Source organism: Haliotis rufescens, unplaced genomic scaffold (genome assembly GCF_023055435.1).
Source record: "Haliotis rufescens isolate VD_foot unplaced genomic scaffold, xgHalRufe1.0.p SCAF_3, whole genome shotgun sequence".
Classification (NCBI taxonomy): Eukaryota; Metazoa; Mollusca; class Gastropoda; order Lepetellida; family Haliotidae; genus Haliotis; species Haliotis rufescens.
In genome coordinates, this window is record NW_025964001.1 from 60,988,802 (window position 1) to 61,003,311 (window position 14,510).

Below are 14,510 nucleotides of genomic sequence, written 5' to 3' on the forward strand. Positions count from 1 at the left end.
GCTGGTTACCGACTAGGTACATGTTGGTTACAGGCTGGTTACAGTCTAGTTACAGTCTAGTTACAGGCTGGTTACCGACTAGGTACATGTTGGTTACAGGCTGGTTACAGTCTAGTTACAGGCTGGTTACCGGCTAGGTACAGGCTAGTTACAGTCTAGTTACAAGCTGGTTACCGGCTAGGTACATGCTGGCTACAGTCTAGGTACATGCTGGTTACCGGCTAGGTACAGGCTAGTTACAGGCTAGTTACAGTCTAGTTACATGCTGGTTACCGGCTAGGTACAGGCTAGTTACAGGCTTGTTACAGTCTAGTTACAGGCTGGTTACCGACTAGGTACATGCTGGTTACAGGCTAGGTACAGTCTAGTTACAGGCTGGTTACCGACTAGGTACATGTTGGTTACAGGCTAGTTAGAGTCTAGTTACAGGCTGGTTACCGACTAGGTACATGCTGGTTACAGGCTAGTTAGAGTCTAGTTACAGGCTGGTTACCGACTAGGTACATGCTGGTTACAGGCTAGTTACAGTCTAGTTACAGGCTGGTTACCGACTAGGTACATGTTGGTTACAGGCTAGTTAGAGTCTAGTTACAGGCTGGTTACCGACTAGGTACATGTTGGTTACAGGCTAGTTACAGGCTGGTTACCGACTAGGTACATGTTGGTTACAGTCTAGTTACAGGCTGGTTACCGACTAGGTACATGTTGGTTACAGGCTAGTTACAGTCTAGTTACAGGCTGGTTACCGACTAGGTACATGCTGGTTACAGGCTAGTTACAGGCTAGTTACAGTCTAGTTACAGGCTGGTTACCGACTAGGTACATGCTGGTTACAGGCTAGTTACAGTCTAGTTACAGGCTGGTTACCGACTAGGTACATGCTGGTTACAGGCTAGTTACAGTCTAGTTACAGGCTGGTTACCGACTAGGTACATGTTGGTTACAGGCTAGTTAGAGTCTAGTTACAGGCTGGTTACCGACTAGGTACAGGCTAGTTACAGGCTTGTTACAGTCTAGTTACAGGCTGGTTACCGACTAGGTACATGCTGGTTACAGGCTAGTTACAGTCTAGTTACAGTCTAGTTACAGGCTGGTTACCGACTAGGTACATGCTGGTTACAGGCTAGTTACAGTCTAGTTACAGGCTGGTTACCGACTAGGTACAGGCTAGTTACAGGCTTGTTACAGTCTAGTTACATGCTGGTTACCGACTAGGTACATGCTGGTTACAGGCTAGTTACAGTCTAGTTACAGGCTGGTTACCGACTAGGTACAGGCTAGTTACAGGCTTGTTACAGTCTAGTTACAGGCTGGTTACCGACTAGGTACATGCTGGTTACAGGCTAGTTACAGTCTAGTTACAGGCTGGTTACCGACTAGGTACATGCTGGTTACGGGCTAGTTACAGGCTGGTTACCGACTAGGTACATGTTGGTTACAGTCTAGTTACAGGCTGGTTACCGACTAGGTACATGTTGGTTACAGTCTAGTTACAGGCTGGTTACCGACTAGGTACAGGCTAGTTACAGGCTTGTTACAGTCTAGTTACAGGCTGGTTACCGACTAGGTACATGCTGGTTACAGGCTAGTTACAGTCTAGTTACAGGCTGGTTACCGACTAGGTACATGCTGGTTACAGGCTAGTTACAGTCTAGTTACAGGCTGGTTACCGACTAGGTACATGTTGGTTACAGGCTAGTTAGAGTCTAGTTACAGGCTGGTTACCGACTAGGTACATGCTGGTTACAGGCTAGGTACAGTCTAGTTACAGGCTGGTTACCGACTAGGTACATGCTGGTTACAGGCTAGTTACAGTCTAGTTACAGGCTGGTTACCGACTAGGTACATGCTGGTTACAGGCTAGTTACAGTCTAGTTACAGGCTGGTTACCGACTAGGTACATGCTGGTTACGGGCTAGTTACAGGCTGGTTACCGACTAGGTACATGTTGGTTACAGTCTAGTTACAGGCTGGTTACCGACTAGGTACATGTTGGTTACAGTCTAGTTACAGGCTGGTTACCGACTAGGTACAGGCTAGTTACAGGCTTGTTACAGTCTAGTTACAGGCTGGTTACCGACTAGGTACATGCTGGTTACAGGCTAGTTACAGTCTAGTTACAGGCTGGTTACCGACTAGGTACATGCTGGTTACAGGCTAGTTACAGTCTAGTTACAGGCTGGTTACCGACTAGGTACATGTTGGTTACAGGCTAGTTAGAGTCTAGTTACAGGCTGGTTACCGACTAGGTACATGCTGGTTACAGGCTAGTTACAGTCTAGTTACAGGCTGGTTACCGACTAGGTACATGCTGGTTACGGGCTAGTTACAGGCTGGTTACCGACTAGGTACATGTTGGTTACAGTCTAGTTACAGGCTGGTTACCGACTAGGTACATGTTGGTTACAGGCTAGTTACAGTCTAGTTACAGGCTGGTTACCGACTAGGTACATGCTGGTTACAGGCTAGTTACAGTCTAGTTACAGGCTGGTTACCGACTAGGTACATGCTGGTTACAGGCTAGTTACAGTCTAGTTACAGGCTGGTTACCGACTAGGTACATGTTGGTTACAGGCTAGTTAGAGTCTAGTTACAGGCTGGTTACCGACTAGGTACATGCTGGTTACAGGCTAGTTACAGTCTAGTTACAGGCTGGTTACCGACTAGGTACATGCTGGTTACGGGCTAGTTACAGGCTGGTTACCGACTAGGTACATGTTGGTTAGAGTCTAGTTACAGGCTGGTTACCGACTAGGTACATGTTGGTTACAGGCTAGTTACAGTCTAGTTACAGGCTGGTTACCGACTAGGTACATGTTGGTTACAGGCTAGTTAGAGTCTAGTTACAGGCTGGTTACCGACTAGGTACAGGCTAGTTACAGGCTAGTTACAGTCTAGTTACAGTCTAGTTACAGGCTGGTTACCGACTAGGTACATGCTGGTTACAGGCTAGTTACAGTCTAGTTACAGGCTGGTTACCGACTAGGTACATGCTGGTTACCGGCTAGTTACAGTCTAGTTACAGGCTGGTTACCGACTAGGTACATGCTGGTTACCGGCTAGTTACAGTCTAGTTACAGGCTGGTTACCGACTAGGTACATGCTGGTTACAGGCTAGTTACAGTCTAGTTACAGGCTGGTTACCGACTAGGTACATGTTGGTTACAGGCTAGTTAGAGTCTAGTTACAGGCTGGTTACCGACTAGGTACATGCTGGTTACAGGCTAGTTACAGTCTAGTTACAGGCTGGTTACCGACTAGGTACATGCTGGTTACGGGCTAGTTACAGGCTGGTTACCGACTAGGTACATGTTGGTTACAGTCTAGTTACAGGCTGGTTACCGACTAGGTACATGTTGGTTACAGGCTAGTTACAGTCTAGTTACAGGCTGGTTACCGACTAGGTACATGCTGGTTACAGGCTAGTTACAGTCTAGTTACAGGCTGGTTACCGACTAGGTACATGCTGGTTACAGGCTAGTTACAGTCTAGTTACAGGCTGGTTACCGACTAGGTACATGTTGGTTACAGGCTAGTTAGAGTCTAGTTACAGGCTGGTTACCGACTAGGTACATGCTGGTTACAGGCTAGTTACAGTCTAGTTACAGGCTGGTTACCGACTAGGTACATGCTGGTTACGGGCTAGTTACAGGCTGGTTACCGACTAGGTACATGTTGGTTAGAGTCTAGTTACAGGCTGGTTACCGACTAGGTACATGTTGGTTACAGGCTAGTTACAGTCTAGTTACAGGCTGGTTACCGACTAGGTACATGTTGGTTACAGGCTAGTTAGAGTCTAGTTACAGGCTGGTTACCGACTAGGTACAGGCTAGTTACAGGCTAGTTACAGTCTAGTTACAGTCTAGTTACAGGCTGGTTACCGACTAGGTACATGCTGGTTACAGGCTAGTTACAGTCTAGTTACAGGCTGGTTACCGACTAGGTACATGCTGGTTACCGGCTAGTTACAGTCTAGTTACAGGCTGGTTACCGACTAGGTACATGCTGGTTACCGGCTAGTTACAGTCTAGTTACAGGCTGGTTACCGACTAGGTACATGCTGGTTACAGGCTAGTTACAGTCTAGTTACAGGCTGGTTACCGACTAGGTACATGTTGGTTAGAGTCTAGTTACAGGCTGGTTACCGACTAGGTACATGCTGGTTACGGGCTAGTTACAGTCTAGTTACAGTCTAGTTACAGGCTAGTTACAGTCTAGTTACCGACTAGGTACATGTTGGTTAGAGTCTAGTTACAGGCTGGTTACCGACTAGGTACATGTTGGTTACAGGCTAGTTAGAGTCTAGTGACAGGCTGGTTACCGGCTGCAGTAGACAGCAGTAGGTGTCAGCAGTGGACACATCCATCAAATTGTTATCATTTATATCGTTGTGATAACTTGCATAGTGAATTTGAGTCTAAACCAAACCAATTCCAACATGTGGACCGCATTGCTCAGTTCGTGTCTGGGTTACATACTACCTAACCCAAAAATCAAATCTAAAAAGAGCGACCCATAACCCGTATGTGTAATATCGATAAATAAGCCAGTGGTTTTAATTTTATTAAAGAAGAACGTTTTAGACACACTGAACAAGTTAAAAAGTTTTTACCATGCTCCCCCCCCCCCCCCCCCCCCCCCCCCCCCCAAGCACAGTTGAAAGGAAACGCTTGTGTAAACACGACCGTTGTGTAAGGGAATACTTAAAAAACAATGGCGTTTCTGAGACCGTCTCTAGTTACCGTTACTCGAGCCCAACTGTAATTTGAATACTCCTGTTTTTTGCGCAGCACACAGTGTACAGATATGTCAACACCTATTTACCCTATAAATAACAGTGTTGTGACCTGCATTTGGTCTCTCTTGGTTCATGAATGAACATTGTGCTTATTCTCCATACCACAGGACTTTTTTGTCTCAATTTGGGAGAGATATATTTTCTGTGTGAAGGTAAGAGTTTAATTTTTTTTTATTGATAGACCATATTTTTTTAAAAACGTATTTTAATAATACATTTTGGGATATTACAAGTATTTCATATCATTGTTTCATGCAGGGCTCCCAGATGTGCCACCAAGTTTTCAGGCTATTTCCATAGGGACGTTTGCATAGACAACCCCCTGTGGTAAAGGGAAGCTATATAGTTTCCGAGACAGGATATAGAGCGACTATTTTAAAGTTATTTTATGCCTAACTGGTTGAAGAAAGAGATAATAATATTTCTAACCCGTATTTTAAATTATTTCCATGCGAAACATGCGAGGCTCCCAGCGTGCCACGAAGTTTTCAGGCTATTTCCATAGGGACGTTTGTATAGATATCCTCCCGTGTTTGAGGGAAGCTTTATAGTTTCCAAGACAGGTTATAGAGCATCATGCATAACATCAATTTTACAGGTTGGGAGTTATGCAGAAGAAGCATATGATGTGACTGTAATTTTCTTGACTGTATTACTAAGATAATCGTGTTTACCCTTGGAAATATATTTCTTTACCAATGTGTTGTGGTTAACTGATAAGATTATCTGATGAGAAACAAATGCATTTTAACACAAGAACACACTGATATATATCTTTACAATCTATATGGCTACTTTACCTGTTTAATTTGGCACGCTTGGTGATATAATAGGTGGAACTAATTGAAGATGATATTGTATAATGTAAATGCATTACCAGCCGGAAGTAAAGAAAGAGACAGCTTGCAAATTACTTATCCAGCCGTCCTCGTCTTTATCAGTTCCTGTGAACCTTCACTGAAGGGATTTGTTCCGGGGGCCGCGCTGCAGTCTTTTATTTGGAGATGTGGTATCAGATTACAAAAGTGCTGTCATCATTTGGCCTTGACGTGTTGACGGGAGACTGGCGTTGAGCAGCCGGCGGGGTGTGTGTTCTTATTTAGGATGACCCAGAATGGAGAAATAGAATAAAAACGCATAATTGAATTCAATAGAAAAACACTGGAACATGCATGCTGAAACAGAAAAGTGAACTAAAATGTACATAAATATACAGTCAAGTCTCGTTAATCCGACACACGTTAATCCGACACTCGGCTTTATCCGACACAAATGATGGGAACCGATTGATTCAGTGCTATTTAGTCCCGTTAATCCGACATTCTCGCACTCCGACTCCGACACACCTAATTTGCAACGAATTGCCGAAATCACTTTGAGAAATGTGCCTTCAAAATGTTAGAAACAGAAAACACTGACAGACCATTTTAAGTAGATGAAGCAAGTTGTTAAGACAGTAGCACTTGCATTTACACGGGGAAACGTGTGTCGTTGATCATGTGATAAATTCAGTGAGTAATGTCTCTATTGTTATGTATAAATGGGAAAATTATTATTATTTTTGCACAGTCATTAATTATAAAATAAGGAATGAATGAATAAACAACATAACAATATTAATATTTCGTTTTTAATGATTTTATTACAAGGTACACACGGTTATTATCTATCGTGAAGACGTCCGATTTTCGATCACAAATCACTTAATTTCGTTTATCCGACATACTCGTTAATCCGACACAATCATGTGCAACCAACGATGTCGGATTAACGAGACTTGACTGTAGGTGGCGAGAAGGGTTGGTGGTGGGGATATTAATGGAAACATAATTCAGGAGCTCTTAACTGTTTGGAGAATATTTTTAAAAGTGTTCAATTTAACTATAAACCCCCCACAGTATAGACTTGGGGCGGGTCGGGTAGCCTAGTGGTTAAAACGTTCGCTCGTCACGCCGAAGACCCGGGTTCGATTCCCGACATGGGTACAATGTGTGAAGCCCATTTCTGGTGTCCCCCGCCGTGATATTGCCGGAATATTGCTAAAAGCGGCGTAAAACCATACTCACTCACAGTATAGACTTTCTTGGTCAAACTCCTCTTACGGTATTTACTTTCGAAACAAAAATATTATATGAACAGGGTCATATATACTACCTAGTATGCACTAGACAAATAATGTAGCATGTGAATAAGTACAATAATAAGACACAAAAATGTTATTAATGCTTTGGGAAAAGCCAGTGTAAGTCTATGTCTCCTGACCCCCGGTTCCATCAGATAAAGGACAGTCTCGCCACAACACAGCTGTTGCTGAAGGGGGATATAAACAATAACACAGAGATGGGGGTCAGATCACTGACACTTTTTACTGGCAAATGTGCCGATCAGTGGCATGAGCCTTCCCCATATGCTGGATCCATCATATGTTTCCCATACTGTCGGTTGCTGATGTTGTTTACATTATTGTCGAGGTAGTCTTGAAGTTTCTTCTATAGATATATCATTCATTGAGGGAACAATTGCCACGGGTTGGTTAGAATTTTGATTAAAAATTCGATTGGTTCCTTGATATTTACAAATTTCTTTAGTTCGAAAGTCAGTTGCGATCAGTGATTTATCCACTACACATTCCCATTTTAAATAGTACCCACGTGCTCTTCCCATTACTTGTCGAATGAAATCGTTATCAACATGGAAACTCATATCACTTTTGAATTTATCAATTCTTTTTTTCTTGTTTTTTTTGTTTTTGTTTTGTTGTTGTTGTTGTTGGGGGGGGGGATGGGGGTGTGGTGTGAGGGGGGTGGGGGTGGGGGGGTACATCTACACCTCGCAAATCGTACTTAGGAATGATCTCCCTTCCAACCATGTTTTCAAATAAAATGTATGAAGATAAAACAAACATAATGAATTTTTTTTTTAAATCATAATAAAAATGATAAACAACAACAGATTTTCCTCAGAGGACGCAAGTTCACGAAGTAATGTTTTTGATCTGAGGTTGAATATGGTGGTTACAAACCCGAGTCTTGTACGATCCTTCGGAAAATACGCACACACACACACACACACACACACACACACACACACACACACACACACACACACCGCTCTTGCTGAAATGTATGTGGCCTCTCTAATTGCATAAAAAAAGTTCAAGTTTTGATGGATGTCTTGAAAAACGACCACACACACACACAGACACAGAGAGAGACACTCCATGATTATATTACAGGATAAATAAGTGAAAACGTTATATGATACTTTCTTTGTGAAAAACAACTCTCGTAATGCTTAGCAAAGCCCCTAGTCTGTTCCTAAAATCACAAATTTAATATGCTCTCTGTAACGAGTGTGCCGAGTGTCCCACGCCTATTGTATGTACATATGTATACACAACATGATTGACATTTGCCAACTGGTAAGCCTGCAGCTTTCAAGACCCGTATAGAATATCGGGCGACAAAGCACTGAAGCCTATATGTCATATGTTTTGTTTTTTGTTGGTTGTTTTTTTGTTGCTATATTGGGTATACTGTGTTAAACCTATTTGTTCGTGTAAATAAACGTCTGTGTTTTCCGAAATGTTGCGAATTTGAAGCTGATTGCTGCTCCCTGCTGTCGAAAGGATCTTGACATTGCATCCACACCCTAGAACTTGAGACAAGCAATACATTACATCTGTACACTTTCTCATATATTTGAGATGGATGGCGACAAGGTGACTTTCTTCTCGACTCATGCATAATAATAAGTTTTGCGTATATTTTAAATAAGATTTAGGGAAGTTTCTTTCAAAAGAGTGAATTTGCGAATCATGGCGATCACACTAATCTTTGATGATACTACATCGAATTTCAGGTTTCAAATTGGCAATGATCCTCAAGGTCTGAGTAATCAGATTTTAGACTTTAATGTATCTCTCAAGTGAAGGATATTGTCATCTACTTCCTGTCCGAAATTGACAGTTTCCAACAGAAAAGTTTCTCCATGGCATACAACGCCCAATTATCACTCGCCATCGATTACACATTATTCATTTGCGACAGGCAAATGAAAACACTATCTGTTCAAACCACAGGATATAACCATATCGCTCTGTTGGATGTGAGTGATCTTAAGGAAGCCGTTGAGCAGATCAAGAGGATTGGTCTTTTTTATTTGAGTTGGGTTTAACGCCGCTTTTAACAGTATTCCAGTTATATCACGGCGTGTCAGCTTAATGTGGGAGGAAAGCCCGAAGTGATGCAGGTCTCAGACGTTTACCACTTCGGTGAAACCCACGAGCACGGGTATGGTGCTGACAAACCTAGAAACATAATCGGGGCGAACCGGGATTCGAACCCACAATCATAGGTTTCTGGCGTGCCTAAGGGACGCAACTCTGCACAGCGAATCGCGGCGCCTTAGACGACTGGGCCACCCGTGACCCCTCAAGAGGATTGATCCACGGAGTTGGGATCGATGACATGCATCAACCAAGTCAGCGAGCCTGACCACCCGATACCGTTAGTCGCCTCGTACGACAAGCATAGTCGCCTTTTACGGCAAGCATGGGTTGCTGAAGAACTATTCCAGCCCGGAATCTTCACGGGTCTTCTCATAATAAAGAAGTTGACATCAAGAAATTCTCTTCCTTAAAGTAAAATTTTATATGAATGACTCCTCTACAGATACCACGAACCGAAATAATAATCATCAAATCAACAGGTGCTAATATTTTGTGTATGTACCTTGAGTCTATGTAGGCTAGGCAAAGTTACCAAACGTTTTGTTTGTTTTTCGGTCTATATATGTGGGCTGTAACATTTTTATGTATAGAGCTAATGACATCTTCTAGATTAAGTCTTGTTGTCAATGCAAGTGTCAAATTATATTGACAATTCTGTTTGAGAATGCTAACGTAAAATAAAATTTAATGTTGAAAAGATCTTTATCAGAAAATGTTTGTTTTCAGACGACCCCTGGGTGCGAAACTTACGGCAGCCAGCTCTACTTGGTGCCATATCCGTGTTGCTGCAATTTTTGAGACGACCCCTGGGTGCGAAACTCACGGTGGCCAGCTCCACTTGGCGCAATATCCGAAACCGTGTTGACACTTCATAGACTGAAAGTTGGTAGAGTTTTGTCAAAATGAGCAGATTAACAACTGAAATTACGCTGGATGACATTGACGACTGGTTCAAGATAGGAAAAGAGTCGACAAAGAAGAAGTCCACGATACAGTCTGTACCACGAAGTTTCACTGGCGGTCGTGATTTTAATCCACTCACTGGAAGAGTACATGGAGTGCAGGAGAATGACTTTCCAAATCACCTTCCACCCTATAAAAGGTACATTTCTATATGCAGTATATGTTTTTCGATCATTTCTTTGCAAACCTTAAAAACGCCCCTTCTCATCGACTCATCGAACATCCAACACCCAGTACAGATAGCAGATTTCGGTTACCTAGAATTCAGAAACGAAACGTTAGGCACAAATACCTAAAATGACAACACATTTATTCCAAAAGTAAACAGCAACAAATCTTAATAGGAAATAGCAATTGATGTTTTTTTGTCAGTGGTATGACTTCTGCCCGTACCCCCCCTTAAAAATATACAGTCAAGTCTCGTTATTCCGACAATCAGCTTTATCCGACACTACTGATGGGAACCGATAAATCAGTGCTATTTAGACCCGTTTATCCGACAGTCTCGCACTCTGACTCCGACACACCTAATTTGCAACGAATTACCGAAATCACTCATTAATCAGTCTTGTTTATCCAACACAGTGATCAGCGTACTCCTTGGTCATCTGCCTGCGAGTACACAGCCCGTGTTTTGATGCGAGACGAGTCAGATGGTAGCTGCATATTACAGCGACTGCAGTGTTAAACTTGCTTAACAATAAACAATTAATGTTTTAAATAAAGAAAACAGGATTAGTCACATGCTTAGATTACCTCAATCTCATTAAAATCAGATACAAGTTCTCGCTATTACCGTGGACATCTCATTACAGGTCAAGTCAGGACAACCTTTCGGTACCAGTTTCAAACAGCCGACTTCCATTGCAGCCTATGCTTTTTAAAGTATTTTGCATAAGTCATAAGTAACAGTTGTTTTGTGCTAAGCTTTAGAGCTTGCATCATTAGAAAACATATTCTAGTAACACCCTTGCAACATAACAATATGAATATTTATTTTTTATTTTTTATTACGTGTTTGAATCCTTATATCAGTTGTCCGATTTTCGATCACGAACGTTGATACTACTTAATTTCGTTTATCCGACATACTTGTTAATCCGACATAATCATATGCAACCAACCATTTTGGATTAATAGGACTTGACTGTATGTGATTAAAAGGAATGCGCAGCAGTGCACACTTACCATCAAGTCCCGTTAATCTGACATTGATGGTTGCATATGATTATGTCGGATTAACGAGTATGTCGGATACACGAAATAAAGTAGTATCAACGTTCGTGATCGAAAATCGGACAACTACACGATAGATATAAGGATTCAAACACGTAATAAAAAAAATAAAATTAATATTCATATTGTTATGTTACATTGTTGGCGGAATATGTTTTCTAATCATGCAACTTCTAAAGTTTAACACAAAACAACTGTTACGGACTGTATGACTTATTCAAAATACTTTAAAAAGCATAGTCTGGAATGGAAGTCGCAACTTTGAAACTGGTACCTAAAGCTTAAGAAAGCCGCTTTCTAAGTGGTTAACGTCGACTTCCTGTTGGTCATTTCATTGGTAGGTCATAGATCACGAAAGGTTGTTCTGACGTGACCTGTAATGGGATGTCCTCGTTGTGAGCGAGAACTTGTATCTTATTTTAATAGGATTGAGTTAATCTAAGCATGTGATTTATCCTGTTTTCTTTTTATTTAAAGCATAATTGTTTATTGTTAAGCAAGTTTATCTCTGCAGCCGTTGTAATATGCAGCTACCAGCCGATTCGTCTCGCATCAAAACATGGGGCTGTGTACTCGTGGGCAGATGACCACGGAGTACGCTGATGACTGTGTCGGATTAACGAGACTGATTTATGAGTGATTTCGGTAATTTGTTGCAAATTAGGTGTGTCGGAGTCGGAGTGCGAGACTATCGGATAAACGGGCCTAATTAGCACTGATTTAATCGGTTCCCATCATTAGCATCGGATAAAGCCGATTGTCGGATTAACGAGTGTCGGATTAACGAGACTTGACTGTATATAACTTTTGGAGGGGGGTACAGGCAGGAAGTATTTCCCCCAAGTACACACCTGGACCCACACCTGGACCCATTTTACCTGCCACACACCCCTTACTCTTAACAGCATTAGAAAACTAACAGTTTTACTCCACTAGTCCTTATAATGTTAACATAGAGCAAAACCCTTAAAAATGGCAAATTTCTACTAGATCTAGTCCTTATGATACCTTAATTAACTATTGCACAGTTTGGTAAGGACTATTGGACTAGTGCAAATTTCAGAGCTCCAGATAACTTTTTGAGCAACTGAGTTTTTACTTGCAGGTTTCTAGTTGGGTTACTGCATTTTTCATTAGGTAACCAATATTTTTTCACTCATCTATTCATCAATCTATTGGGTTTTTCCAAGATGAATAAACATTTTAAGATTTCAAAAAAAGTGAAATAATGTTTTTGTTTTAGACAAAATTAGAAGAATGCCTCTTTCAACTGTATTTCAGTCTGTCAAGTAGTACTGCAGGATAGGATTTCTGTATTTATGTTGTGGTGTTTGGATTGCATTGAAACTTGCGCTGACAAGTGATTGCAAGTGTTTGAAAACGTTCTGTTTGCAATTCGGACCATGCCAACTTCATTATTTTATTTGTTTGTTAGTTGTTTAACGCTGCACTCAGCAATATTCCAGCTATATGAGAGTGGTCTTGTAAATAATCGTGTCTGGACCAGACAATCCAGTGATTGACATCATGAGCATCAATCCACACAATCTATCAACCAAGTCAGAGAGCCTGACCACCCAATACCGTTAGTTGCCTCTTATGACAAGCATACTCACCTTTTACAGCTAGCATGGGTTGCTGAAGACCTATTCTACCATTATTCTGCATTATTTTATTCACTAGGTGATTCATCTGATCATTTACTCAATAAAGTCATTTTGTTGTGTCTAGTAATACTGGACTTTTGAATGTTGCTGGTTCAATCGTAAGCCCACACATTGGTTAATTTCAATGTTGTTTCCTTGATGCGACACACAAACTGGAGCTCATGAAAAGTATTTCACCCTTGTTTGTTGTAGGAACGTGTCTGTGGACCAGCACGGGTATATTGATACTGTGTGTGTTGTAGGACTGTGTCTGTGGACCAGCAAGGGTATATTGATACTGTGCGTGATGTAGGAACGTGTCTGTGGACCAGCACGGGTATATTGATACTGTGTGTGTTGTAGGACTGTGTCTGTGGACCAGCAAGGGTATATTGATACTGTGTGTGTTGTAGGAACGTGTTTGTGGACCAGCACGGGTATATTGATACTGTGTGTATTGTAGGAACGTGTCTGTGGACCAGCACGGGTATGCCGAGCAGTTCCAGGATGAGGAGGAACAACATCTACTGAAGCACTACCAGGTGAGGATCATTCCCACATCCGCACTTCAACACCTCGTACAACTACCCATTACTAGTGTAAACAATAGGCCTTGTTTCATTCATCCAAGACCAGTTGCTTAGAATAACTCCAGAAATAGAGGGTCATACGTCTTCGACCAAGCAGTCACCCAAACCGTGGGTCGTGCTTACTCACCAGCGAACAGTTATCGCCGATGATCCATTATAGCCAATATCCCATTAGAAAGCCCTCACGTGATCACATCTCATTTTACTTTTACAAGGAGAGAAATATTTATACACAAATAATGAAGAAAACTACCAACCTTACTCAAATACAACTTCAGAAGAGACACAGTGATGCACATTCAGTTCTGTCATCGCTTACAATCTTACATAATTTCTTCCCAAATTACAATTCTGAAACCTATTTGAGCTATTTTCCCCAAAATGCACAACCCTCGATATATCACGAAATCCATAGTGTTGAGGATAGTGTAAATTAAACTTTGTGTACGTCAGTTTGAAGGCGACAAATTGATAAAAGCATTTCTTATTAATTGTAATGAATATAAAAATTGAAGGCGTTACCAGAGAAAATAGAAAATGTAATTTGTACAACTGAAGCGGTGCACATGATCATGTGATACATGCCGGCTGATGGCGATAGCTGGAACAGCTGGTCGACGGAAAATTTCACCTTCCACTGTTTTGATTCCCTGTTGTCGCGTTATAACAAATCTACTGATTTTTTTCCCATGGACAGAAATATGAGCATTTGCTCATAGCTTCACCCAAACCAAAGTTATTTGCACTGTTAACTTTGTACACAGAATATTTCAGAAATAACATGAATAAAATGGCAATAACTGGTCGGTGACCAGTAGTGTATGCACTAGAGCCTGGTAAAAATTCTGTGGACAGTATGTCAAGTATGTAGTCCCAGCAAGGCAGAGTGTTACCATTGTGGTGATGAGGACTGTCATGTCCCATCAGCTCCTAGCCCTATGGAATTACAAAGGTTTGTGTTATGGAGGTTTCACAGATGTTCTCAGATCCTGGCATAAGGAGTCTTGAGTAGTATAGGTAATGGGGGTTCTGCCGCAACTCCACTG

At 41.7% G+C, this 14,510-nt stretch overlaps 1 protein-coding gene across 1 annotated transcript in view; it reads left to right on the top strand.

The window, feature by feature from the left end:
- The first annotated feature begins 4,880 nt into the window (after positions 1-4,880).
- The window catches only part of LOC124132330 (ATP-dependent RNA helicase TDRD9-like), a 107,648-nt gene continuing 98,018 nt past the window's right edge, over positions 4,881-14,510 (top strand). The window contains exons 1-3 of the mRNA XM_048403221.1: positions 4,881-4,950; positions 9,756-10,131; positions 13,338-13,416. Of these exons, the coding sequence (XP_048259178.1) occupies positions 9,932-10,131; positions 13,338-13,416 (279 nt within the window). The 5' untranslated portion in view covers positions 4,881-4,950; positions 9,756-9,931. The remainder of the gene's footprint in view (positions 4,951-9,755; positions 10,132-13,337; positions 13,417-14,510) is intronic.